This window comes from Gadus morhua, chromosome 6, assembly GCF_902167405.1.
Source record: "Gadus morhua chromosome 6, gadMor3.0, whole genome shotgun sequence".
In the NCBI taxonomy this organism is placed as follows: Eukaryota; Metazoa; Chordata; class Actinopteri; order Gadiformes; family Gadidae; genus Gadus; species Gadus morhua.
Window position 1 is genome coordinate 9,179,754 of NC_044053.1, and position 27,097 is coordinate 9,206,850.

The window sequence follows — 27,097 nt, forward strand, 5'->3', positions numbered from 1 at the left end:
AAGAGAGAAATGATGCAGTGGCACATTAGTGACATGGAGGATGTCAGAGAGAAGAGGTTCAGCTTCTCACAAGCACACAATCCAAAAGTGTGTGACACCCCAAAAGTACCACCTTTGACTTTTGCAGTCATCCACATGAAGCTTTTTCGTTTAGATGACGAAATGTTTCGTGCCAATGCGAGATTATATTTAGTTTGTTTGAGGTGAAGATACCAATGTGTAACCAGTAAAAGGGGCAGGAACAGGGGACATACCTGCAGCATCTGGCTGCCCAGCCCCTCCAGCTCCTTATATGGGCGTATGACACCGTCTTCGTGGATGAAGCGAGGGGGCCGTAGCGACTCGATGTCCTGGGAGGTCTCGGCCGCCCTGATGGACAGAACACACACAAATACACACATAACAGTCAGTGCTGCATAGAATATACCCATTCAAAAGTACAAATCCCGTACAGCCATACAAGTCGTTAAATACCAGGAAAAACGACATTCAATGGTTGAAAAAAGGGTATCATGAAAACAGATAGATAGATAGTACAGTATACACTATCCGATTCATGGGTGAGGTTAATACTTTGCTGCAGTGTCTTTTGGTTCGGTTAGTGTTCAGACTGGAATTTGCAAGGCAAACTGAACAGGGTTGACCAAAGCCTTGTAGTCATGCATGCCGTTCGTCTGTTAAACATAAAATCGGAGGGGAACTCTGACTGCGTGCAGGTTGCGGACAATAATAATGGAGCAACGACCCAATGCTCCGCTTCAGTGGTGCTTTCGCCTCCTGGTTTGCACCACGTCTGATCACGACGACATTTTAAATGAGTTTTGGTTATAATGAAAAAGTGTACATTTCCCCAACAATGCATTGTTTTTTGTTTGCTTCCTGTATTTGGGTTGGATCACGTTCCATCCAAAAGGGAAAATGAACTAGAGGTCGGACCGAAGCTCAGACATAGACTCCCGTTTCAAGCGGACCAAACTTTGGTCATCACCGAAGCTGAATGAGCTATGAGGCATCCACCATAGACATTTGCAAAGTACTCTCTCAAAAGAAAACATTTGAAACTGTAGTGTAGCCAAACGCATGAAGGAAGACGATTATGAAAATGTCAACGTATGACTATGATGTCGTGGTCCAAGCATGAGCTTAAGAGAAGGCATGTACTGAAATGGGAGAAAACAGTTTTCGCGTGGATGGATAGACACACACACACACACACACACACACCTCTTGATCCCTTGGAAGGTGCTGCTGACCATGTCGATGAAGCCCCCGGTTGGCCTTGCGACCGCTCCCACCAGACCCTTGCCCATGCCCTTGAAGAAGCCCGCGGCCCCCTCCTTCTGGGCTCCTAGCGGACAGACCACCACCACACACAGTATGAACCCAAGAAAACAAACACGTCACACTGGATATGAAACTGATTTCTAACACACAGAACACATTAAATGCTCGTAAGGCATGGGCAAGAAAAGCCAATCATAAACATAAAAACATGAAGAAACATAAAACAGAAGAAAATTTGTGATAAGCGAGGCAAATCCTAGAAAGACAAGGCTACGTCTTTAACTCGAGATGGCAGTAGTCACAACCGTGTTCTTGCCACAGGCGGCATGGTTGTTCAGTATGCACCCCCAAAAAACTTGAACAGACCCCTTTCAGTGCCCTCCGGGGCAGAGAGCTAAGAGATGTCTAATGAGGCCAGGAATCCGCTTCTTGAGACAAACATATTATGAACCTGCCTGAGAGACGACGATACTGCACTACTAAGGCAGCAGAACTCAAACCCTACACCACTTGTTGGTTTGAGGTTTTACTACATTTTCCGGGGTCAGGACCACATACCTTTTATCGGCTTGGTAACAATTCCGGTGATGCCACTGACAAATCCCTAGGAGGAAGAGGAAGAGATCACATATCTAATCCAATAACCTCCTGACCGCAGCAACCATCAAGATGCACCATCATACAAAGAATAATGTTGGCCTTGTTTACAACTGGTTTTACCTCTTAAAGTGAAACTCTTTTCGTTTAGCTTTTATTCAAGTGCAATTTTTGTCATAAAGGTTTGTGATCACTTTATAACATCAATTAACATTCTTACAAATAGCAATACAAATGCTACAAGTAACAATTTGAAGTACAGTAACTATTAATTAGGTTCTAGTGTGATTCTAACTACTATATTCCAATGACAGTTTAACTAGTTACTATTCATTTGATACTAATACATAATCTTCAGTCACTATCAACCAAACAACTTCCATAATAAACGACTACTAAAATGTAAACAGATACTCGTCACCATAGGAATAGTTAGTAGTAACTAAATAATAAACCACTAGTAACTTTAGAATAGTTACTATTAAGCCTTGAGGAATAGATGTTAAAAGGGCCTGCTGTACTTACCGACACCAGCCCCTTTCCTCCCCGGGCCAGCCCTTCCTTCAGGCCGCTGGGCTGTTTGTTCATGGCCTCCCTCCTCTTCTGCTGGTACTCCTCGTCCATGGTGATGGCTGCCACCCCCTTCGCCATGGCGCCTGTTATCCTAGAGGCCGCCCCCGCGATGCCGCCTGAGAAATAATACCATTTAAAAAAAGGGCGATTCTTATACCATTTTATACGTTCTTTAGATATGACAACCCAAATTGTCCTTCAAATCAAAATGTAAATGTTCATTATTAATGAATTACTACAGTTCAATTATCCAGTTACGTCGCAATGTAAACATAAACAAGTGCTATGGTGGTGTTTAACTCTCGTCGATCCCTGGGCAGCCGTGACACAGCCAGAGCGTTGGACTTACCAACAGCTCCACCAACCAGAGCCTTCACCCCCAGAGCCATGCCTTCAACAAACTCCTCTGGCCCCTGGATGGCGCCCTAGGAAACCCCAATACCCCGATAAGAACAGTTGCATGGAAATGTACAAAGCCAACTCTAGGTTGACATGCACAGCTTAGGTCGGTTAAGTCCGAATAGACAGAATAAAGTCATACACACAGTAAGGTCCTTACATGCACACTAATAGACCAATCTTAATCTGGTTGGCAAGGCGCTTAGTCAAAGCATTAAACATGTTGATATTCGTGGAGCATGACACGTGGATAAGTGGATCATCATTGGATATAAATGATCATGCAAAGTAAACAAAGAAGTTAAGCCTTAACCTATAAGCTGTGTGATGTACGACGCGTAATGAAAAACTCAATCACAAACACTACTCAAATGCTACATTTCATGATAAATTTGATCATTCTTCAATTAGAAAACATATACAAAACGATACGAGTTTAAAAGCCACCATGAAATAAAAACGCAATCTTCATCTCAACCTTCAAGCGTCTTTGAGTACTTAGAAAAGCGCTATAAAAACCTGATCAATTATTATTATTATTATTATTATTATCTCCGCTGCTGTTGTGTCGCTCCGTGAGCCTTACCTGGTAGGGTTCATAGAAGAAAGCCTCTACTCCCTCAGACAGCCCTCTGATCAGACCGAAGGGGTTGCCCAGCACGTCCAGCCCCAGCACCAACACATACATCTGTTTGATAGCCTGATAAACACACACCCACACACAACGTTAGGGAGACAGGAGCTTAGCAGGGTCAGGTATTATGTGAAGGAAGAAACATTTGATGAAATTAAGAGTTTTTCTCCAGGTCAACTCTTAATTTATCAGTTTTATCAATTCTTGGCTTGATTAAACAATAAGTATGAATTTAATGAATTGTTTTTTGTTTGTGGAAATCTGCATTTGTTACTGATTAGTGTGTGTGTGTGTGTGTGTGTGTGTGTGTGTGCGTGCGTGCATGCGTGTGTGTCCGTCTGTTACCTGCTTTAAATAATGTCCTGTGACCTCCCTCTGAAGCTCCTGATAGGTGCAGAATTGGAAGTTCAACTGAAAGAAGGCTAATCTGAAAGAAAAAAAAAACGACATTGTTAAACGTGAACATCGTTTGCTAAAAACTAACGAGTAGAGGGAATAAGATTGAGAGAAATAAGTCCACCAGGCATGATGTTGACCCGCAATTTAGAAAATCCACCCAATTAATGACATCACATGGGCATGTCTGTCTATCCATCAATCAATCAATCAATCTCCTTTATTTAACCGGGTAGAAAATCATTGAGATTAAAATCTCTTTTCCAAGAATATCCTGTCCAAGAAGACAGCACAATGATAAAATTAGCACAACCAACAGTCACGTACAATTCTCATAAACCACATTAGGCATCAATTAATATACGTACAATACAAGATTAGGGGCAAGACTATGTAGGAAAATTAAAAATGAAGTTAAAATAAAATAAATAAACCACAACAGATTAAATGAATAGACTCCTCTGCGTGGACACTCCCACGTGTGACATCACTAGCCGAGGGGTGTGGTCCACAGAGGGACTGTAACGGCTCGTCAGCTTCACGTCTGCCGGTGAACGCACGGGGTCCTTACTTAAAGACCACGTCCTGCACGTCGGTCAGCGTCGCTCCTATGCTCTTCAGCAGCAGGTTGAGCGACTGGACGGGGATCAGCTCCGACTCCCTCTTCTCCTTGTTGCCGTCGTCCCCTCCGGTGCTCAGAGAGAGGCTCAGGTGGAGCTGGACATGGACACAGGGACAAGACTCGCTCAGGATGGAGCCACTGATTTGTGGTTTGCAAAGTCACCTGCATACATTTTAGTCGTGTAGCAGCAGATGCACAATCATAATTGGAGCAACTAAAAAAATTTGCAAGTTGATAAAAATAACGGGATGTAGGCTGACTTAGCCTGACCAATTTGCAAATACGTATTAATGTAGACCCCATCAGTTTTTGGTTACAGGGGCGTTATCAATCGGCGCCCAGAAAAAAAGAGATTGCAGAGTAGCTTAGGAAATAACATTAAAGTGCAGAGGTAAGAAGAAGAATTTTTTGTTGCACCCGTTACATTTTTTATTGTTTAGAGTTGGTGTTTTACAAAAATAAGAAAATCTACCAATTGTTTTGATGCATCACCCCGATCGCTAATGACTCAGCACTGTGGCTACCAGCACTGAAGGCTCGCAAGCTAATGAGGCTGGAACCATGCACGGCTACTAGCACTGATTGCTATCCAGCACATGAAGCAAACTGAAGCACGGAAGACATGCAAACCTTGATGGGAGAGATGTGGAAGTACTCATAGAGGCTAATGGGAGAGTTGTCACAGGCAGAGGCGGTGGCTCCCTCAGCCAGCCCGTAGTCCATGTCCTTCTGAAACAGCTCCACCTACAGGATTACACAGAAAACACGTCAACATTAGCTGATGGCTGAATACTGGAGATTGAGAAATGTAAGCAAGAAATGGACAAAGACAGAGAAAGACAGACAAGGAGACAGTAAAAGAGACAGTGACAGTAACAGTAGAGACAGAGACATAGACAGATACAGAGAGAGACAGAAAGAGACAGAGACACAGAGACAGAGACAGAAAGAGAGATAAAGAGAAAGACAGAGAGAGACAGAGACTGACTTCTTGTTGAGGCGTAGTGACGCTAGCGTTCTCCGGTGTGAACAGATCCAGTATGGCGTAGAGGAAGCCGAGGTCCAGCTTCAGGTCCATCTCCTGGATCAACACCATAAAGTACCTGTGGGTGGTGGACACATAAACCCACAGGTCAACCCCATGAAGAGAACCATCTCATTCAAACTAGTGCTGTGCATTACTACTATTCAGTCATTTAGCATATGGTAAAGACATCTGAGTGAGAGAGAGAGGCAGGAACTCAGCACAGATAGTTGAAGGTGTATTTACTTAATGCGGGAGATGTCTGAATGGCCTGCAGTCCTGGTCACTATACTGATGTCCGTCATGGGTTTAGGCTCTGGAAGACACACAGCAAGGGCATGATGTAGAGCACAAATTCACGCAATCACAGACACATACACAGACACTCATATCTGATAAGGGCTCACCAGAATCCATGGTGACCGACTTTGGTAGTTTGACGGGGAAGAAGACATAGGGGAAGATGGCTCCAGGCAACTGATTCTGGATCTGCAGACAGTGAACACAATCACTCTAATTACTACAACAACAACCAAAACTGGCCCCACAGAAGTATGATACGCAGCTGACCCATTCTCTTGATCCAATCAGTTGGATGATCATCCGTTTTTAATCATTTGACATTATTGTCAAATGATTAATTGTCATATCTCCTCACCTGTATGCGGTTGACTTTGACCCTGTAGAATTTCTGGCGAGGCGAGACGCTGTACTCCACCTTCACGCCAGGCAGGTAGTTCCTCCGCAGGGGCGCGTCGTAGGGCTGCAGCACACACATGTCCACGCCGCCAGGGGACAGGGACACCTGGGAGGGAGGAGGAGAGAGAGAGAGAGAGACAGAGAGAAGATTACCTTCATGTCCACACATTTGCCTTTGATTGTCCAGTCCGTTTTTTTAGGATGATAACTTTGTGAATGTGCTAACGGAGAAGCCAAAAACAAGGTTTTAGTGATCAGGGGCCAGCCAGTCTGGGATTAAGGGAGAGCTGTGTAGATATACTCGGTGTATACTCTGTCTGTTACCTGGAGGTTGGTCTCCAGGTCCACTATGAGATTGTCCACGGAGCCCGACTCCACATAGGCGTTGTATGCATCCTCCAACAGGTCAGCCTCTTTGATGCTCAGCGGCTTCCAACGACTCTTCTTCTTGGGCTTGGACTCCCACACCACATCCGAACTAACAGCAGGAGGAAGAAAACGGAACGCAAGAGGAATAGTTGATTGCATTGTTGTTTGCCGTTATGTTAGTGAGTCTTTTTGGTTTTTAATAACCAAATATTAAAGAGTATATGGCCTAGGAATACTGGCCCATGTGTGGTTTCAGGAGGATGTGTATGAGGGTTTACAGACCTTGTAATCCCAATGAAGGAGACCTCTTGGCTGTTGCTGTTGTTGACCAGAGACACGCCCACATTCTGTAGGGAGAGGCTATACTCCTGTTCGGCCAGCTGCACCTTCTCGCTCTCGCACAGCATCTTGTAGATGGAACGCTCCTCCGTGAACAGCACGACCCGCTGTAGGCCTTCAAGACAACCGCAGAAACACATTAGAAGGGGACACATTACACCCCCAGGTGTGTGTATGATTAACCGTTACAAGCCGTTTTGAAAATGTGCCTCTTTTGACATCACAAGTGGGCGTGTCCACCTAGATGTGTGCTGGATAGATCAGTCTACCAGCCTACCCAGTGTACTGTAGCAAACGTTGCTCATCTATCCGTCATACATCTAGGTGGACACTTGTGATGTCAGAAGAGGCCGATTTTTCAAAACGGCTTGTAATGGCTAATCACACTCACACCTGGAGGTACAATATGTCACCTTTAAACACAAGGAAATGTGTCTGTGGGTAGAGAGGGCGGGGCTGGTATTACTACTCTTTATCTGTCTGATGTGAATTGGCTCTCGTGAAATATTGAAAGCCAGAAGTAAAGTTCGAAAATGGTCACTCCTAGACGATCTGTCATTTGTGTAGAATGTTGCAATGAGAATAATATGTTTTTAAGACTGAACCGCTTACATCTGTTAATATATATATTAATACAATTCGAAAAGGAAAAGACTTTTAGAAACTTCCAATGCAGCTTTTTCCCAAAGGACGACACATAAGGTATGGAAAACATTTAGTGTTGAAAACAGCGACTACTTCTAATGGTTTTAATAACTGTACCTTCATAGAAAGAGATGAGGAAAAGCTTTCCGTCTTTCTTCAAATCATCAAGCTCGTCCTAAGGACACACATACAAAGGATTGACAAAAGTTGCAGACGATTTTATTTGAAGCGGCTTGCGTTGATTTAGTTTAGATACATGTCATGAGGGGCCAGAAGCTTTGGACTTGGAGTCAAACACCCTGAACACTAGAGGATCATGCCCCATGACGGATTGGTTACCTTTTCGTTCTTCAGGGACCCAGAGTAGCTGCCACAGTTCCAGCACAGCTCCCTGGAGCCGGTGGGCTCTGCCCAGGTGTAGTACAGAGCTTTACCTGGCTCCAGCTCCTGCCCCTCCACCTCCTTCTGAGAGCTGCTCACACACACATATAACACAATAAGCAAAAATCTGTAACTGCCCATACATGAAACAGCGAAAAAGCAAAAGCAAAAAGTCGGCAGTAAAGAGAGAAATCCAAAGAAGCCGGATCAGCTATCCACAGAGGAACCAGAAAATCCCCTCGCAGAGACAGTGCAGAATAGTAACCAACCACAAGGGACCCAAGCTCCCATCGCCCTTTCAAGAGGAGAAATTCAAACATTGGCACACACATTCATGGGGATGCAGACTACGAAGAGGCGGTCAAGGGAAGAAGGGAGACTTTTTTGCCCAATATGAAGCAAACTACTGGAGGAAGAAGACGAACAGGGATAGCCATCGAAATAGGCGGCAGCCAAAGCAGAAAGCAACTAACTTATGATAATGTAACCTACGCCAGGTGCTTAGTTGACCCCTACCATTTTGTTCACTATGAAAAATCCTTGTATCATGGAAGATGCAACAAAACGATGGTAGGTCCCTTTGTGATAAACATAAGAAGCCAATGCGACGCTCAACCCTAATGGAGGCAATTATTCTAAACTGGGCTAACCTTTTTCATTATTTGCTGACCATCTATCTATGTCTGCTAGTTCCGGTTATATTGGTTTCTCCATTCACTATTCTCTCCATTCCTCTATACCATTAAAACTATACTATGACGGTAGTATAAAATCTCATCATTCTCACAATATGGAAGTAATATGATCAAATATAATCAACCATCCTTATGTTGTGATTCCTACTCTGTACTTTTTACCTACTGGTGCTGCAAACAACCTTCATGAAGGGTTATATCGCTTGTACACACTTACATTTGATTAGCTCATCATGGGTTAACTGCCACCGCCACAGCTTTAAATGAAAACTGAGATTGGTACGAGCCATCATCGTAAGGACACAGTATAAAGAACCTAGTTTATGAAATGTCTCCGTAGTTTACGACCTGGATGCACCAGATGGATGCATTTTCCGGAGCAGGTGGTTGAGCATCTTGCTCAAGGACACCTATAGGCAAGCTGGGGCCACAACACCAAAGCCACTACCCTATCCTGCCCCCTCTGATGATGGGATTACTAAACCGTTTGATTACTATGACGCTCAATGATAACTTGGTGGACTTCAGCAGCTCTAGCCATTCCCCCTTCTCTTCTCCTGCGCCTCTTGCTCAGGGGACCCTAAGCCTGCCTGTGTGAAGCTGCCTTATCCCAGGCGTTTCCTGCGCCTTGGGTTCGGTTGTACCTGTCCTCCAGCTCATCAGGCACCCACGTGGTCGAGTCTCTCCGACTCCTGTGTGGAGCCAATCAACCGTTCAACACAGAGACAAAAAACAGATACCCTGCTTGGGCCAGATGCTGATCTGGCAAGGTGTCTGTAGGACAGGATATTGTTACGGTTCCACAGTAATTACACAGTATGTCATCAACAAGACGAATCTTATCCAGGCAGGTCATGACTTACTCGACACAGACTATGGTATACTCGTCATTAATGTGTTTTTGCATTTGCTCGATCAATGTGACCACTGATAATGATCAGTATGATAATGACGGTTGCCTCCCCTCTGCTGTTTCTCCCATCAGTCCGCTCACCTTTGGTGGAACTCCACAACTTGGGTCTTGGTGTGGTTGATAATGAGGAAGGGGGCGGAGCCGTCGTGGTAGTCTGAGAAACGGATCACAGCCGAATGCTCCGATAGGCTCACTTCCACAATGAACCCGCCCAGCTAAAAGAGAACACATTCAAAGACATTTGATTGATTTATTTTTTTATTAGTGGGGTAGGGGTTTAGCATGTTGCTCAAGGATGCCTACCGTTAAAATGTGGACACTGGGGTTTGAATCCAGTGGAGAACACTGTTAACAATAGAATATCCTGCCTCCCCCTAAAATAATGTAAGAGTGGTTTGCTATCGTTTTTGATGTGGGAAATGTGGAGCTCATGCACTCACTGTGTTGTCCAGCTTCAGCAAAAGGCAGTTCTCTGGCCTTGTGAAGTCGATGGTTCGAGGAGGCGCGTCACATCCTTCTACCCTGATCTTCAGCCTCTTGGTGTCCTTCTCAGGCCAGAAGGGAATGGTCGACTGAAAAGATAACATCAGAGCAACCATATATATCTACAGAGCGGGCAAAATATTGTAATTAACTTTATTTTTAGAAAGAGTTGTTGATAGTGATATAAAATGAAAGCCTAGGATTACTTCAACACAAATCTCTTGCAAATGTTTCAGAATCGGTAATTACATTTTTTATTCTAGTAACCAATATAAAATATCTATATTTTTTTGGTCTGGCAGGAGAAGGCTATCCTGTATCTTAAGCATTGAGAACATGGTTCAGACCTGTTCGGGCGGAGCTGGTGTCCAGTTGTCCTGGCCCTCCTCGCTGATCAGGATCACATGCTTGGTGCGGTTTTTCAGCAGGTAGAAGGGCACAAAGGTCACGATGCGTGTCAGGCTGAAACTGCAGGCATCGATCTTCACCCCGACCTAGAGGCGTGGACACACCCATGAACTCATGTGTGACGCGATGACACGATGACAGAATCAGTGAATTTAGCCCATCATTCTAGCTATCTAGCCCCAAGTTGGGGGGCGGTTCAAATCTTACCAGGTAGTCTTTGTATCTGCCTTTACATTTCACATCTCCATAGCTACCGACGGTATCCAGGGAGAAATCATCGGAGAGTTCGCTGTCTGAGATCATAAGACGCACCTGAGAGACAAAGCACACAATATAAATCAACAAAAACTCCCAAGCTTTACTTTGAAGTGAATAACTGAAAATATATAGGCCAAAATGGAGAAGAAAATGACAATGATGTTAACATGGTCCAAAGAGGGTCCAAATCAAACATTGCATTCTTCATAACCATCAACAACTAGAAGACACAATAGGATTCACGTCCTGAAGTGAGTTCATGACGGCCATGCCTTGTTGTTCTGCAGGAAGTTGCGGGGCTTGAAGGAGAAAAGCAGGGGCATGTCGTAGTCCAGCGCGTGTTTCCGATGGATGTCGTCGGCCTTGTACTGCAGCAGCCTCCCGGTCTTGTTCACCATCCAGTAGGGCGAGTGGATGGCCACCACCATGCGGCCCGCCTCGTAGACCACGTGCACGGCGATGTCCAGGTCGGCCCGGGGCCTCTTGCTGCCGGCGTCCATCACCTCGTCCTCCTCGTCGCGCGTGGACTGGAACACGATGAAGGAGATCTCATCTTGGTTTGCATGGAAGCTGGGGGGTAGGAGACGATAAGTGTAAACAACGACGCCACTTGTTGTGTCCAGTGATACATTACATGTGGTTGTGTATAAGTTAAGCCTGTGTTAAGGGAGGCTAGCTCAATCTATGTCTCTACTGTTAAATGGAAAGTCAGGGAGATGGAGAAGTGATGGCTCATTAGACACAGACCCGTATGAGGCAGTCCAGTCCTGGGACAGGTAGTCAAGGAGTCGCAGAGCCAGGCTGGAGCGGTTGATGATGGCCGCGTGGAGCTGGGCCGAGTGGCCCGGGTCTAGGATGACCTCAGGGGCAGTCCGTCCGCTATCCTGTTCAACCCAGAGGGACACAGAGGCAGAGAGCACAGATCAGAAGGACAACATTTTGCATGCTGCCTGGGATGGTTCCTGTAGGACGAGAGTATTTTGTGTGTCGTTTTACCTGTAACTTGTAGGCTACGGGGTAGGGGAGGAGGTTGTGTGTTTGTTTACCTGTAGCTGGTAGGCTACCGGTTAGAGTAGGCAGTTGTGTGTAGTTTTACCAGTAGCTTGTAGGCTACAGGTTGGAGTAGGAGGTTGTGTATAGTTTTTTACTGTAGCTTGTAGAATACAGGTTAGAGTAGGAGTCTGTGTGTATGTTTACCTGTTACTTGTAGGCTACGGGTTAGAGTAGGAGGTTGTGTGTAGTTTTACCTGTAGCTTGTAGGCTACCGGTTAGAGTAGGAGGTTGTGTGAAGGTTTACCTGTAGCTTGTAGGCTGCAGGTTAGAGTAGCAGGTTGTGTGTAGCTTTACCTGTAGCTTGTAAGCGATGGGGTAGGGAAGGAGGTTGCGTAACAAGATGGATGGCCACAGGTGGAGGACGTAGGACTCATCAAAGTTCTCCCCGGCGTTCCCGGTGTGTTTGGACACCACGGTGTCCTTCACCGGCACCATGTTGACCATCAGCACGCCACCCTCGTTGCCGCGGCGATGGCATGTCCTCTGCAGGCTGGTCACGGGCTCTTGTTGGCAGATGTCCTCGTAACTGAAGCCCTCAGAACACTGAAACTCCTGCTCCTGTTCCTCCTGCTGCTGCTGTTTTTCCTTCACCTGTTCCTCATGGGGCTGCTGTTCCTCCTGCTCCTCCTTCTCCTGATCCTCCTCAGTGCCATCCTGGGTCAGTGGCTGTAGGCTCAGCTCAGACCTGTAGGGGGCAGCAGACGGTCGAGAGTGGCATTAAGTTTGGATGCGCCAAAGTGATCAGCAACCATAAAAACAGAGTTGGCCATACAATGCAATTGGTGGTGGGTGCTGTTGTTTGAATTGTGTTATGGTGGGTTATGGCATCGTCACCTGTAGGAGTCCAGAGGAACACAGAACTCCTCTTCAGGCAGAGCTGTCCCCAGACATGTTGGTCCCTCAAATACTTTGAACGGGATGGAGAAGTGATTGATGATCTGTAGGAAGGAATGGAAATGATGGTTATTTTAAGTGTCAGTTTTCAGAAGCCTTCCGTGAGTATTCCGTGCTAAGATGGATTGAATTGAAAAGCTTGCATCTGATTAGTGTCTAAAGCGATGGGCCGACTCAGATCAAGAAATTTGATCTGTTCACGTCAGAGAATGGCCATGAGGAAGAACATTATTTTAACCAAACATAGGCTGTACCAGAAGTGACTGACTCCTTTTGAAATAAGTTTCCCCCCTGAAATAAATATCCATGTATTTGTTTGCCTCTAATGGCTTCACAAACTGTCCAAGATGGCTGTGGGTTTAGAGAGAGAAGATGGCTGTGGGTTTAGAGAGAGAAGATGGCTGTGGGTTTAGAGAGAGAAGATGGCTGTGGACCAACCTGGAAGGGGGAGCGGATCTTGATGTACTTGCTTCCCTCCACAGAGTAAATCTGGCAGACCAGGAAGCGAGTGACCCGCGACTCGTTGTGGATGACGCTGTAGATGCCCCGGCCCACTTTGATCAGGGGGATCACACTGACCGACGTGTGGCCCACAGGATCTGAGGGGGGGTTGAATTCACTTTTATGCAATTTACTCAAGACGCGACTAACCAGGTCTCAATTAAGACGCATTATGTCTATAACGTATGGCTATAACTTAAAGTTATAGAGGTATATACAACATAAGCTATCAGCAGTACTTACTGGGCTGTATGTAGTAGTCCTTGGCACTCAAAGAGGTCATGGCGGAGAACTGGTCCGAGTCGGTGGTGGTTCTCTTGTAGTCCATGTTGAGGCTCTCCCCGTCCTGGAGCTCCACGGTGTGGTCGAAGCCCACGCGGCCGATGGGGCTGAACATCTCGCTGTAAAGGACCGACACGGGCAGACCCAGCCGGTTCTTCACCACAAAGGGGGCCTCGTCCTCCTGGAAGGACTCCCCGGACTGCTTGGAGAATGCCTACGGAGGAAGCGAGACAGGTGAGGACTGACGACAGGACCCCACAGTTGATCCAATGGACTTGAGAGTAGATACGTTCAAACAACACTACTCCTTTATAGAAGAAACTCAGGAAGCTGGAGCATTCCCAGCTCAGCGTGTCCGTTATAATAAACTGAAACTGCTACACGGACCACAGAAGTCCCTGGAGATCGCACATCTGTTCAATCACTCTATTTTTGCCTCTTAGGTCTATTTCTGTGCGGCGATGTGGCCCTGAAACAGGTAAAAACTCCATAGAACTGCGTAAGAACCAGTCCAAGCCGTTTAAGAATGATTTAAATAAATTCCTAGAAATGTAACCCTATAGAGCTAACATGTCTGTGAATTAACTTTATTAAAATTATATTCAAATATTTTCACGTGCAATATAATCTTACAAACAACATTTTAACTTTTCTAGATAACGTTGCTTTTCCAAATCTACATCTCTTCGAAACTAAAACATTAGCAGTAAACAGAGATCCTCACCACGCCCAGGTTACTGAGCATAGTCAGTCCACACTTGGACAGGGTGATGTTTAGCTGGTCCAGGCTGCTGATACTGATCACGGTCTTGTAGTTTGGCACGTTGAAGTCCACCTCATCCGAGAGGCCTGAGTAGACCATCGACTTCTTCTTCATCTTTTGGGCAACAGATAAAATGGTGGTGAGAAACTGTGTACGCATGTGTGTATGTGCATGGCTTGTGTGTGTGCGTGTGTCACTACCTTCAGTTCCAGGGACCAGGGTCTGAAGCTGTCTTTGTCCTCCTCTAATGGCTCCAGCAGTGGTTCCCAAACCCCCAGCTCCTCATTGTAATAATGAACCTAATGAGACACACACACACACACCCTTTTAGCATTGACATGTATATCCTCCTACCAGGTGTAAGCTTATCATTCATTGCGTTCATTCATATTCATGAGAGAGACATCACAAGCAGATGGTACACTCCAGACTAGAGAGCGGATCCATCAATCATGATGGATTCATTAATCGTAGCCACCATTGGCTGTGTGGCCTTCTCATCTCGAACTACCTTGATGCTCGTGTGGAATCGTCAACAATAAAAAACCATGCGTGCGTCCCCCTTTGTGTTTCCCAGACACGCCGCGTTTGGGTGCGTTTACCTCCAGGCTGAGTCGGCTGTACAGGTTGATGAGGGTGTTCCAGTTCTTCACGTTCCCGTGGAACGAAGACTTGGCCAGAAGCATGGGGGCAGTGCGGTGCCCCAGCCCGGCCTCTAGAGTCACGCAGATCGAGTTGATGTCCACCTGGGCGGGACGCACAGCAGATGGAATCAAAGGTAATTGTGCCTTTATTTTTTCGTTCACATGTATTCATTTTATCACTTATCACTTTCTACGATGCTTTTCATGACGATGTTTCCATGTGAAGCTGAGTCTGCCCCGTGTTTGAAAAGCGCAATATAAATAAAGTTGCCTCGCCTACATGCCAAATACCATACTCAAAGGCACATGAGCCCCTCTCCAACGCGATCCCCTCCATGCTTTGAAGCAGTGGGCCTGTGGGCCTACCTTTAGCGACTCTCCCTGGGGTATCAACGGAGCCTCCGTCTTGGTGGCTACGTCCCCGCCCTCCTCCAGGAACCACATTTTGAGGTCCTTCCAGTCACTTTTCTCGCAGAGCTCCGGCACCACTGGGCTTTCGAGCTCTTGGGGCGTCTCAGCCGCGGGTGTCAGCACCGACAGGATGGTGAGGATGGTGTTGATGATGATGGGCGATACCTGGACAGGTAAATAATACAGCTATGAAGACACTATGGGGACCTCTCAACTACTTTACTGTCTGTTTGTTTTCCAAGGCACCTGCAAACAATATTTTACGTGACCCATTGAGGGAACGCACAAACAAACACAGGGTTTTCCCATTATTCAGATATTTGCTATTTGCTATTTAGATATCTGCTTTTTGAATCAGAATGTTTGATTTACTCCATAGCTAGGGATGGGTGGGTTTTGGAAATAAACAGACAAAAACATCAGACGAATTGTATAATATGTCTATGCGTCAATATTTGTCCATTTACCAATAAACCAAACAGTTGAGCGTGCGTAAGATGGACGAGGCTCCCACCTTGAGTGTGAGTGCGTGGATGGAGACCTCCATTGTCTGAGGGCTGCCCAGAGGATCGTTCTTCTGGAAGAACACCTGACACGGCTGCAGCACTGTGGTGAAGTTGTCCGTCCTCTTCTCCCTTAGGAAGGGACACGTCACCACCTGCACACACAAACGGATAAAGAGACTTTCAAAAGCCAAGTTTACCCTCTATCTAGCGGCCTCCAGATGGGCTAGAATAAGGCAAACCGTGAGATACCTTTCATTTTGTATGCATCCATTTAGTGTTTTTTTCGTGTCGCGTCACTAACACGACTCTAAAAGCCGGACAGAACCAGGGTGGCTTCAAGGCGTATTGACCGTGTGTGGTCATCACACTGGCACACTGAGCCGAGTGGCCCTCGCACCTTGAGATCGTTAATGATGGCGGTCATCAGTGCTCCCTCCGCGCCGCTCTTCATCACCAGCTCGCACTCCGTGGTCATCACCAGCGCCGGGGCGTCGGCGCGCGTCAGGTCCGCCACAAACACGATCTCGGGGTTCCGCACCACCACGTTGATCTCCATCTTGGACACCGCCACCGGAGCTGCGACTAGGAGGGAGAACGGGGAGGAGGGGGGGGTGAAGAGAAGGCAATGAGACACGAGGATGACATCAAAAGAAGACAGAATGTATGGCCGGTGCCTGGTGTTCTTAGTACGTCAATACCAGACAAAAGAGGAAAAAGATGTTGAATTATGACCAAGATTGCGGTTGTTTGTTTGTTCACTTGCAAATGATAAAAACTAGGAAAAAAACTAACGAGGCTTAGGTGTTGGGAGCAGCCGACTGACCTGCAGACTCTTTGGACGTGGTGGAGGCAGCAGCGCTTCTCTTGTCTCCTGCCCCACTGGCGGGCTTGATTTGGGGTGCCGGTGCGAAGCCCTGCTCGGAAGCCTTGAGGAACACGCCGGCCACGGTGAGCAGGAACTCCATGCTGGCACACAGGTAGATGTCCTGCACCACAGTGTCCAGGACCATCCCTTCACGACCCTGACGGTAGTTCACCTCCACCATCATGTTCCGCTCAGCCCCCGGACGCATGGCCATCATCCTGGGGTATGGGGAGGGCGTTGGGTGGGGTACAGATGGAGAGCAGGTGAAGGTGGAGGCAAGAGCCAGAAGTTGACGATAAATATTCTACATCTACAGCTATGGCTGGGCAATTAATCGAATTTTGATCCCGATTTCGATTTTAGCGTCAAACGATCACAAAATTAACATACTCAAATTTTTCGATTTTCTTTTATTATTATTTTTTTTTTTTTGTCTTCATTACAAGTGCCAGTAATGTGCCATTTAATTTGCCATGGCCTCTCTAGTACCTTGGGGTGACCATCTGGACGTTGGGTCTCTTGTCGTCCAGAAGGCAGTTGGCCAGGCGGACCGAGGCCTTCATGGAGCTGTCAGACAGCAGGTGGACGGAGGTGGAGATGGTCCCCAGGGTGAACTCTGCCAGCTTCAGTTCATCATCGTGAGAGCAGTCCAGCTGTGGCTGCATAACAACACAGAGAGTGATGTTTAAAACAGACACAGAATGAATGATTAATTGATAGATAGATAGATAGATAGTTTAAACTGAAGTCTACCTCTACATATTATACATCTGGGTGCTGTCACCAGTGGATAGACATTTTGAAACACACAGTAGGACCATTATTTGATAGTTTCTCCTCTACACTTAATATTTCATGTTCTTAAGGACTATGCATCTATGCATTAAGGACAAGCCTTTATAGGACAGATCTGCTGTAATCCTTTTTCTCTTGGATACTCAAGAAATCAAATGTAAACAAGAGATTTTTAGGTCATTGGCGACACAAACAATACTGAGCTCTAGGTTCAATTGTCTCACACTGTCAAAAAAACAATGTGTGCATGCATGTGTATTTGTGTGTATATATATATGGTTGTGTGATCAGCTACCTCGTCCCCGGTGGGCTTGAAGAGAACCACCGTCATGGAGTCGAACTTGAAGATGAGTTTGAGGGAGTCCTTCAGCTTGCTTTTCTTCTGAGTCTCCACCACTGCCGCCGTCACCACTGTGTTACCTGTGGCTGGGGGTTTCCCAAACTATGATCACACTGCATAGAATGCATCACTTGTACCGCAAGTGACTGCTAGAGCTTCAAGCTGTTTAAATCTATCAAACGCTGTTTAGATCTGAAATACACAAGCTCAGATCTTTAACTTTTCGACAATCAATTTGAGTGCTTTCATCTTCTGAAACATACAACCTAAGTGTTAACCCAATGAATGGAGTGTTTGGGAGGTTCAAAGTCATGCTTGCACACAAACACACACACACACACACACACACACACATACAACTCACTTGGGGATGGGCCTATCAGACCGGAGCCTTGGGATCCTTTGGTGGACAGGGTGTCGGGGGCGGGTCCGGTGGTTGGGGGGAGGGCAGGAGGGTCGGCGTCCGAGGTCTCCGTCAGATTCTCCCCGAGAGTCCTCAGCACCACTGTGATGTCGTCCTGGCTCAGGATCAACTGTGCACGTGGGACAAGCAGACGTACACCTTAAGGCCACAGTAAATGAAAGAATGCCGCTCGTGGCCAATGGTTTTTTCAGTCCATTTAAGCATCGTCAGGTGTGTGTTAAAAATGCAGATGTGTTTGGGACATTTGACAATCGGATGGTTGACAATAGCTATCCAATTCAAAGCAGTTAATACGCCATGGGCAAACTATTGTTTGCCTGGATCGTCATTCAGGCAAACTTTACTAATCCATGATTGCATGACATACTTCAATGAATAGGATTAATTTATCTAATCTATCTACTAAAAGATGAGGCGTGTTACACTGAAAAGGTGCTTGTGGCCGACGTACGTTCAAGGGTTTGAGGTGAGCAGTGATCTCTATATCAGGTATGCTGTGGTACCAGGTGGAGGACAGGTTCCTCTGGATAGAGATGTCCAGGCTGACTGGCTTCAACAGCTGCGTGTGTCCCTGGAATTTACCATCCTCATATGTGGTCCTGGAAATACCATGAGGGGGGGGGGGGGGGGGGGGGGAGACATAGTGAGACATCTTTACCCCACAAGCAACTACTAGACTATCTTGGACAGGTAATATCTAATAATAGAAAAAAGTATTGGAATACAATGAACTTGAACAAGCCAAAATCCCAATTGGGTCAGAAAAAGCGCCAACATTAAGCCAGAGAAGGGAGTTGCAGTCATCTCATTAACAATGCCTATTGAACCTCCTGGCCGACCATCTCTACCTGTACATGTTGAGGTCGCGAAGCTCTACGGTCATGATGTCCACGATGGGCGGGATCTTGATGTGCGTTTTGGACGGCATGCGCGTGAAGTGGTTCTTCACCGACAGCAGGCCCAGGTCCGCCACAATGACGTTGGCCGACGTGGAGGACTGCGGCAGGAAGACGACGGGCGCGTTGAAGTGCACGTTGAGGGCGATGCGCGTGCTGCGCTCGGCCAGCTCCATCACGCCCGTGGCCGCCTTCTCGGCCACCTGCGCCGTGGCCTCGGCCAGGGCCTCCTTGGCCGCCTGGAAGTTGTTAACGAACGCCTGGTGGAGAGGGACGGATTCATGGGTCGATCGACGGGAAGATGGATGGGGGAAAAAACAAGTTCCGTGCAATAGATGATAAAAAATGCTATAACATGTCGCCAACAAAAAGTTTTGCCATATATTTCGTAAAAAATTATGAATTATTGTAATAATCATTTTCAATATGCTAAATACGCTACTGTCCCACAACCGCAGACTATCTTACTCATAACATAATCACAAAAAATCGATCTATTTAATGGAAGCCCTAGTTTTAATTTATGTAGTTACATTTATCCAAAGCGACTTACAGGAAATGACAGATGATACTATCCTGCCTCCTATGTGGATCATTTTCAGGCCTATAAAAGGTTTGAATTATTTGATAGGATTGTAGACGGCCATAATATTGCGGTGGGCTTATTATGCAGAACTTCTCACCAGTATGGAGGAGACAAACTTGTTGAGGAAGACGACTTGGATGCACCCCACAGTCAAGCTGACTGAGGTGTCCACCTTTGTCATGTCCAGGTAGGCGTCGCCCTCCGTTGCATCCGTGTAGTTGATCATTTTAAAGTCAAACACCTCCTTGTCCGCTATGGATACCGTCTAGAGAACAGAGATGGGTAAATAAAAACTCTGCCTAGCTCCGGCCACTAAAATAAATCGTTGAGCCATTCATCTGTAGGCCAAACTTGTTTTGGGATGATCTTTCTATTAATAAACCTTTTGACATGGACATCAAAAATAAGAGTTCATGCATGATAAACATTAACATTTTTTTTAAAAAAAAACATAAAATGTTTTTTATGGTTCAACCCATTGGAAATCATTTGTAATCAATAATTACAATTACAATAATTTGTACAATTTCAATTGTACAAATCGCCTAATGAAATACAACAAAGCAGCTTTATCTATTGATGGTCAATCTCCAGAACTAAACAGACTTGTTATTCAACACTGAGATCAGCTATTGTTAAATCATACCTTTTTGTAGAGAGCTTCTTTGTCACAGTCCAGGATGATGATGTTCTTGAGTTTAGCCAGAATCTCCATCTCCTTTTTCCTCATCAAGACTTCAGAAACAAGACCTGCAAGACAGAAACCAAGAAGACAGGTCACACAATTGTAAATTGAAAACTATGAACTTCTAGATATGGCTTTTCAATGGCTTCTACAGTTTTACTTTAAGTTGGACGAAAACATTACTTTCATACTCTTTCTATAAACAGGAAGCTTATTGACAGAATTGTTAATTGTGGTCTCAATAAATTAGCAGAGCTACAGCAGACAGGCTGTGGTGGATTGTTCCGTACCTTCTATAGTGATCTCTGATATCCTGGCCTTCTGCCCTCGGACGAAGATCTTCAGACAGTCCAGATCAGCTCTGATGTGTTGATTTACCACATCCTCAAACTTTGATTTTTTAGTTGCTGGGAGAAAAATGTGAAGAGCAGACGGAAGAAAGGAGATGCACATAAGAAATACACAAATAAATGACAACATGGAGAAATAACCTACGCAGTATGATCTGATTTTTTTTTTTTTTCTTAACTTTTAGACATTTTTACACTGAATATCAAAGTTAATATTCTACAATGAATGTATTCTCCTTTAGATTTACATATAACAAAAAAAAAAACATTATCCCAAAAACAAATGGAAATGGATGGAAACACAAGTTACATTTGATCTTTGCTACCACAGATTCCTCCTTCTTGCCCTCCTCGGACTCCCCCTCCTCCTCCTCCTCCTCCTCGGGTATGGTGGGCAGCTCCTCTGCCCCTCCCTCCTCCTTCGGGCTGGAGGGAGGGAGGAGGCTGTTCAGGAAGTTCATGGAGTTGAGGAGGGCCTCCGTGTGCAGGTGCACGTCCAGCGAGGAGAAGTTCACCTGAAGTCAGGCGAGGGGGGAGCAGAGCAGGGTTCAAACAGTGGGAACGTGAGCATGCTGCAGTAGCTGAAGAGCAAAACCCATCTCAGCTCTATTGTAACAAAGTCCTGATCAAAAGATGTTTTGTTTAGCTTTCTTCCAATTGAGGTATATTTTCCCTTGATTGATAGAATTGATTGATGAAATATGTTGTTAATTGTACAGTGGAACTAAATACAATGACTAAATATGGTTCAATTAGCAAACATTTGGGTGCCTTACCTTAAAGAGCTGTTCTGTATTATGATGTAGGGTTTTGAACTCTGGGCCGGTCCTGTCAGCCTGGGAGTAAAACACAATGTACACTGACTTTTATAGACTCCCCTACTTGATAGAGCACAATGGGCAAACCCCACAAAACCTGTCAACTAAACACAGGGCCACTAAGCCACCTTAACACCACAGTGATCAGACTCAAATTATGGGTTGAAATACCTGAACAATAAACTGCAGCAAGGGTTCAAGTGAGTGGCTTTTATTTGGAGAAATCTGCACCCTTGACTGCAGAACTTAATGTCAGTTATGTTGTACGTAGAGGATACCTTTGTATATTCCAGAGTGAGCAAGTCCTCCTCTTTGTTGTCTAAAGTAGTTATCAGATGAACCTCCTTCTCTTCAGAATCTGTGCAGATAACAAACATGGTAAGGACACAACCAAACCATTAATACACTTATGATGCATAGCCTGGGGATTTAAATTCTCACCAGTAAGCATCCTAACAGTAGGCATTATTGTACAAGTTACCTTATACCCGCTCCTTAATGAAATACATCTGAAATTCACTGTAAAACGCTTTGGATAATACAGGGTTAACTAATGAATAGTAATAACAAATGCATACAAATAAACAAAGGATAGATTAAATACAAACAGCTGAACATCAATGTAATTTACACAGAGAGAATTGAATAAGCCAATACAGACCCATGTACTCTGGACACTTGAGGCAGATCTCCTTCAGGAACGTGTTCGACGTCATGTCGAAGGAGCGCAGTTTCAGCTCCGTCCCGAGGCCGTCTATGTCAAGATGGAGGACGATGATCTCTTTACCTTTGGCCATGCGATACAGCTGCACAGACATCTGGACGCACGGCGAGGGGAAGGGAAAGGAAAGTTAAAATCGTACAAAACAAAGCTGCGAGCCGTCTAGACAGGATCTTCGTATATTATTGGTTTTACTCTAGTAAGCGAAGTTTAAATTAATGTTCTTGGGACATTTCACCTTACCTCGTTAATCTCAAACCTCAAGAGCAACTCTGTCATGTTCTTCTGCGGTTCTTTCTTCACCAAGCCCCTTCTCCTGACCGAGTCGGCGCCCTGAAGAGAGCCCGGCATGTCCGAGAAGAACTGCCTGTCTCCGACGGGGGAGGTGGGAGCGTCGTAGAACAGGTCCTCCTCTGAGCCTGCCAACCGAAACACAAGTAGGATCGACATCAGACGATAGCACAGGAGTCGTACGACTTCATCGACAGCATTACAGACAGGGCAGGTGTCCAGGTGTATGATGACCTCACCTAAGGAGGTGATGCTGATGGTTTCACAGGATTCGAAGAGGAGTGAGGAGCGCAGGTCGGCCACGGCGGGGGGTCTCCTGGGAGTGAGCTGGGGGGTGTAGGACTGCCTTGGCTGGAAAAAAGGTAATCCAACACAGATCCTCAGCTGATGAAAAACAGCAGGTTCTAAGGGGCTTTTCAGAGATTGTGCAGGCCTTGGTGTTTAGTAGCTAGTCTACAGGAAACTCCTCCTTTTTTTTTGCAGTTAATCCCTAAAACTGGTACAGAATAGTGTATATAGTAAACAATATTCAATGTCTAAACAAGGGCAATGTCAAAATAATATCTAGTAGCATTTAGTCATTAAGCTGACACTTTGCTGGCACCAGTGACAGCAATTATTACATACATTATGAGATATTGTAGAAATGTAAATGAGCAGGTAGGGTTTATGCATCTTGCCAAAGGACCTGCAGGTAGACTGTGGGCGTTGGCGTTTGGCCCAAAAAGCATTGCAGCCAGGACGCCAAAAACCGGGTGGGGACCCTCGGGTCGTGGTTACCTTGGAGGTGGTGGTGCTGCGTGGGGCTGCCCGGCTCTCGGGCAGAGGGATGCTGTCGACCAGCTCCAGAACACCCCGGACCCGGTCGTCAGAGATACGCAGCGACAGCAGCGGGAGCTCCCCCGAGATCTTGAACCTTGAATAATCAATCAATCAATCAATCAGTTAATCCTTCACAGATTAATACAATACAAGACATGGATACAAAGAATTACACACTCATTACATATTTCCTGTTATCGTTGTCAGATCAAAAATATATTTAACCATGTTAACATTTCTGCTCCAACTCACAGGAAGCCTGAACCTATCCCAGCTAATTATCAGCTTAACTATATATAGATAAAGAGCAGGGAGGCACCTTGAACAAACACACCATTCTCGATTCAGACTCAGCAATTAAGAGTGACCCAATTTTATACTTGGAGGCAGACTTGCCTTTTCTACATAATCTTTGCATTAATAATCTCAAGCGTGCATTTTTGTATCGTCTTGTCAAAGGGATGACCTGCTGCTGAACACGTGGTCATTCAAACAATGTGGCCCAATGTGTATTCCCAGAGGATGGGGAGAGTCCCAGGTCTTACTTGGCCATGCGGGAGTCTGTGACCACCATGGCCCGGCTGAAGATCACCTTCAGGTCCACGGGCTCCAGGATGTGGAGGGAGGAACGCTTCTGTTTACGAGCCCTCTTCCAGTCACCGTCTGATCACAAGGCAGAGGGTTGGAAACGCATTGAATTTTTTAACTTTTTTTTTTATGGATTATTGAATTCCCTTTGGGGATGGATTTTTATTGGTAGCCATGAAACAAGTATTATTTTCTCTGTGCATTGAAACTTCTGTGATCAATTTTTCTCTGGAAGCCAGTTACACAAGAAAAAAGTGACTACTCACAATATTTGAATATGTGTGCGTGCGTGCGTGCAAATACCTGGTTTGCTATATAGGAACTGCAAGTTGGTGAGTTGAATGTTGAAGCTGTCATAAGCCCTGGACATGATGTCTTCAATGGTGCTGCTTCCCACACAGAGCTGAGGCAGGTCCTTCTTACTCATACTGGTCATCTGCCAAAACAGGTCACATAAAGGTTCAATAACTCCAGTGAGGTTTTTTTGTCACGTCAACAACTTTCCCTTTTCGTTTGGTTACCTTGAAGTGACCGAGATCCAGCAGCATAATGTTCTGTGTGGCGTCATAAAAGCCAGTCTGGGGTATGATGACGTAAGACGCCATCAGGTTCACGTTCAGATCCAGGACCTTCTGGGTCTCGATGACATACATCAACCCTGGTAGGAGAAATGGACACAGACGTACAAAAATTGTTATGCATAATGATAACAGAAATAGGAATACACACTCAAAATGTTATGTGTTGCTGTTTAGCCCCTCAGTTAGCACATACATTCATATTTCCTTGGTTGAACATTTTAATTCCACCAAATCTGAAAGTAGACACTGTAAAAATCTGTGCTTTTCTATTGAATTTGCCGTGTGTTTCCCACCAGTTGATGTCCGATCTCTGAACTGCTCCAGTTTCATCAGAGTAGCGTTGGTTAGCTCGTCTAGCTGCAGGTCATCAGGCGGCATGAAGAACGCCGACATACTGTTCACTGTTGACTGCACACACAGAAACACAGACATAAACACACATACACCAGAAAGATAGACTGACAGACACACACACCATATTAAGATGACTCTAAAAATAATGAGGGAAAGTGATTCAGACAATTCAAACAAAATAAATGTTTTTAATAGTTTAGACAAAATTATTAAAAGAAAACCTGTTGGATCAGTGCATTACGATACGCTATACACCTGAACACACACACACACACACACACACACACACACACACACACAGACACACACACAACTCACAGCGTCGTAGATGATCTCCAGAGGTTGGGACTCAACGCGTAGCCGCTGGTCGGCGCTCTGGTCCATGGGGTTGGTCTCAAACAGGAAGCTGAGCAAGGGCGTGGCCGTTGCCATGGAAGCCTTCCTGGACGACAGCAGGGTGGGGGCTGGCCGGTCTCCCGCCAGGCCAGTGACCTCAAACAGCTTGAGCTTGGCTTCTAATCTGGACACAGCAACAACACAGTCACAACAAGGTTCAATAATATGTCAGCATATCCTATTGGGTTCATAAGTACAGAGCTGAAATAGGTTCATAATATTGGATATTAAACTGAGAATTTTTTCTTGTGCATTGATCCAAAACAATGTCTTAGCATTATTAGAAAGAACATTTACCGACATTGCCTTCTGAAAATTCAAAGCTATCAGACATTATTATCTAAATAAATATGTCAATGTAGACAGCCTTGAGCAGCCTCTGCCTGCTCCTTAATGAAAATTATCTGAATTTACGGTCAGCCCTTTTGGATAAAAGGGCCCTTTTGGATAAAAGGGCCCTTTTGGATAAAAGGGGTCTGGTATCTTCTAAATACCAGAGTATAACCATGAAATATGAACATACTTGATGGCTTGAGCTCCGGGTCTCTGTGTGAGCATGGAGTTGAGCGTCTCCACTGTCAGCTTGAGGACTTCATCCTTGTCCTTTTTCTCTTTGATGGACAAGGACAGTTTCTCTAGATGGAAGTTCACCTTCATGTCCTCAAACTACAAAAAGAAAAGACGTTCATTCTTATAATAATTAACAAAAAATCACTGAGTGAAATATAGAAATATATATTTTGAAGTAAGGTAAGATCATCATTGAAATCTTTAAATTTTAAATTCTTTATATTGCCTTGTTGTTTTTTTATTATTACTTTTTTTTCGGTAAGATTGCTTTTTGTGTTTCTCATAAACTTTTATTTCAATTATAAACTATAAACTTTCACTTATATACGCACCATGACTAATTCCTTGTGCATGAAAGCTAACCTGGCAATAAATCCTTTGCAATTTAATTTTGTATTACAGTAGACAACTTTTGAATGCAAATTTTCTTTGCCATAGAACTCACATTCTTTGGCAGGTTGGGATTGACGGCTGTCTCGCTGTAGCCAATGGCAGTGTAGAGTTTGTTCTTCTCAGCAGGGGTCATAATTCGGTCAAAACCTTCAGCAGAGACACAATTTTACAAAGTCATTAAGAAGAAACTTTCATCCAAATCTAATTAAAAAAAAAATGCCATTAATGAGCAAGTAAGTGTTATGCCTCTTGCTCAGGGATAGCAACCGATAGACCGCAAACTTTTCTGCTGGGATCAAATCCCTAACCCCAAGCGACTATAAAGCCCCTGACCACACAGTAGACACATTTATTAAATAATAATCTATAAATAATGGATTGTTGTTATCCATGAAAAAATAATAAAGAAAGAAACTCTGATGAAAGGTTTGATGTACCTGTATCTAGAAATACATGCATTTACTTTATAAATGCACCCATTATTCCTCAAAATAATAGCATAATAATAAAAAAAGTGGTTATTTGTGTACCTCCGGTGTCCACCTCTTTAGGCTGTTCAGGGTCCTCTGCTCCCCAGTTCCATGCCCAGCTGATCCAGCCCTGGCTCTGCTCCTCCTCCACCTTCATCCCAGGCCGGTAAATACACAGCCCTGCTTTACTTGCCTTTGGAAAATGAGTCAAAATGTCAGGCCATGGCCAAGAGATTACATAGAGAGCATACATACAGCATTACTTATGGTGAAAAACCTAAAGCAAACACTGCACTACAATGAAAATAATATATAAATAATATAATTTGTATTATTATAAAGATATAAAAAAAAAAAAGATTGAGTGTGAATGTGTGTG

At 45.0% G+C, this 27,097-nt stretch overlaps 1 protein-coding gene across 4 annotated transcripts in view; it reads right to left on the minus strand.

Moving 5' to 3' along the window:
- vps13a (vacuolar protein sorting 13 homolog A) overlaps positions 1 to 27,097 on the minus strand; it is a 38,912-nt gene that overhangs the window by 3,953 nt on the left and 7,862 nt on the right. For 2 of the 4 annotated variants that reach the window (XM_030359538.1, XM_030359542.1), the window contains exons 15-72: positions 26,779 to 26,911; positions 26,301 to 26,395; positions 25,809 to 25,951; positions 25,208 to 25,409; positions 24,829 to 24,943; positions 24,476 to 24,612; positions 24,258 to 24,390; positions 23,912 to 24,029; positions 23,325 to 23,460; positions 22,784 to 22,895; positions 22,497 to 22,672; positions 22,194 to 22,350; positions 21,811 to 21,890; positions 21,491 to 21,550; positions 21,025 to 21,229; positions 20,655 to 20,771; positions 20,326 to 20,429; positions 19,777 to 19,944; positions 19,046 to 19,353; positions 18,649 to 18,796; positions 18,138 to 18,306; positions 17,729 to 17,859; positions 17,128 to 17,297; positions 16,597 to 16,856; positions 16,171 to 16,355; positions 15,782 to 15,925; positions 15,223 to 15,432; positions 14,815 to 14,958; positions 14,413 to 14,511; positions 14,174 to 14,326; positions 13,411 to 13,663; positions 13,105 to 13,265; positions 12,607 to 12,710; positions 12,067 to 12,457; positions 11,467 to 11,603; positions 10,992 to 11,289; positions 10,669 to 10,773; positions 10,401 to 10,547; positions 10,011 to 10,142; positions 9,652 to 9,785; positions 9,302 to 9,349; positions 7,921 to 8,053; positions 7,699 to 7,756; positions 6,880 to 7,051; positions 6,553 to 6,706; positions 6,188 to 6,334; positions 5,937 to 6,018; positions 5,776 to 5,845; positions 5,494 to 5,608; positions 5,136 to 5,249; positions 4,455 to 4,600; positions 3,833 to 3,914; positions 3,440 to 3,553; positions 2,804 to 2,879; positions 2,407 to 2,570; positions 1,843 to 1,888; positions 1,225 to 1,348; positions 255 to 369 (exon numbers count right to left, since the gene is read on the minus strand). In XM_030359538.1, coding sequence (XP_030215398.1) covers positions 255 to 369; positions 1,225 to 1,348; positions 1,843 to 1,888; positions 2,407 to 2,570; positions 2,804 to 2,879; positions 3,440 to 3,553; positions 3,833 to 3,914; positions 4,455 to 4,600; positions 5,136 to 5,249; positions 5,494 to 5,608; positions 5,776 to 5,845; positions 5,937 to 6,018; positions 6,188 to 6,334; positions 6,553 to 6,706; positions 6,880 to 7,051; positions 7,699 to 7,756; positions 7,921 to 8,053; positions 9,302 to 9,349; positions 9,652 to 9,785; positions 10,011 to 10,142; positions 10,401 to 10,547; positions 10,669 to 10,773; positions 10,992 to 11,289; positions 11,467 to 11,603; positions 12,067 to 12,457; positions 12,607 to 12,710; positions 13,105 to 13,265; positions 13,411 to 13,663; positions 14,174 to 14,326; positions 14,413 to 14,511; positions 14,815 to 14,958; positions 15,223 to 15,432; positions 15,782 to 15,925; positions 16,171 to 16,355; positions 16,597 to 16,856; positions 17,128 to 17,297; positions 17,729 to 17,859; positions 18,138 to 18,306; positions 18,649 to 18,796; positions 19,046 to 19,353; positions 19,777 to 19,944; positions 20,326 to 20,429; positions 20,655 to 20,771; positions 21,025 to 21,229; positions 21,491 to 21,550; positions 21,811 to 21,890; positions 22,194 to 22,350; positions 22,497 to 22,672; positions 22,784 to 22,895; positions 23,325 to 23,460; positions 23,912 to 24,029; positions 24,258 to 24,390; positions 24,476 to 24,612; positions 24,829 to 24,943; positions 25,208 to 25,409; positions 25,809 to 25,951; positions 26,301 to 26,395; positions 26,779 to 26,911 — 8,334 coding nt within the window. The remainder of the gene's footprint in view (positions 1 to 254; positions 370 to 1,224; positions 1,349 to 1,842; positions 1,889 to 2,406; positions 2,571 to 2,803; positions 2,880 to 3,439; positions 3,554 to 3,832; positions 3,915 to 4,454; positions 4,601 to 5,135; positions 5,250 to 5,493; positions 5,609 to 5,775; positions 5,846 to 5,936; positions 6,019 to 6,187; positions 6,335 to 6,552; positions 6,707 to 6,879; positions 7,052 to 7,698; positions 7,757 to 7,920; positions 8,054 to 9,301; positions 9,350 to 9,651; positions 9,786 to 10,010; positions 10,143 to 10,400; positions 10,548 to 10,668; positions 10,774 to 10,991; positions 11,290 to 11,466; positions 11,604 to 12,066; positions 12,458 to 12,606; positions 12,711 to 13,104; positions 13,266 to 13,410; positions 13,664 to 14,173; positions 14,327 to 14,412; positions 14,512 to 14,814; positions 14,959 to 15,222; positions 15,433 to 15,781; positions 15,926 to 16,170; positions 16,356 to 16,596; positions 16,857 to 17,127; positions 17,298 to 17,728; positions 17,860 to 18,137; positions 18,307 to 18,648; positions 18,797 to 19,045; positions 19,354 to 19,776; positions 19,945 to 20,325; positions 20,430 to 20,654; positions 20,772 to 21,024; positions 21,230 to 21,490; positions 21,551 to 21,810; positions 21,891 to 22,193; positions 22,351 to 22,496; positions 22,673 to 22,783; positions 22,896 to 23,324; positions 23,461 to 23,911; positions 24,030 to 24,257; positions 24,391 to 24,475; positions 24,613 to 24,828; positions 24,944 to 25,207; positions 25,410 to 25,808; positions 25,952 to 26,300; positions 26,396 to 26,778; positions 26,912 to 27,097) is intronic. The other 2 variants (XM_030359540.1, XM_030359541.1) reach the window with 2 other exon arrangements.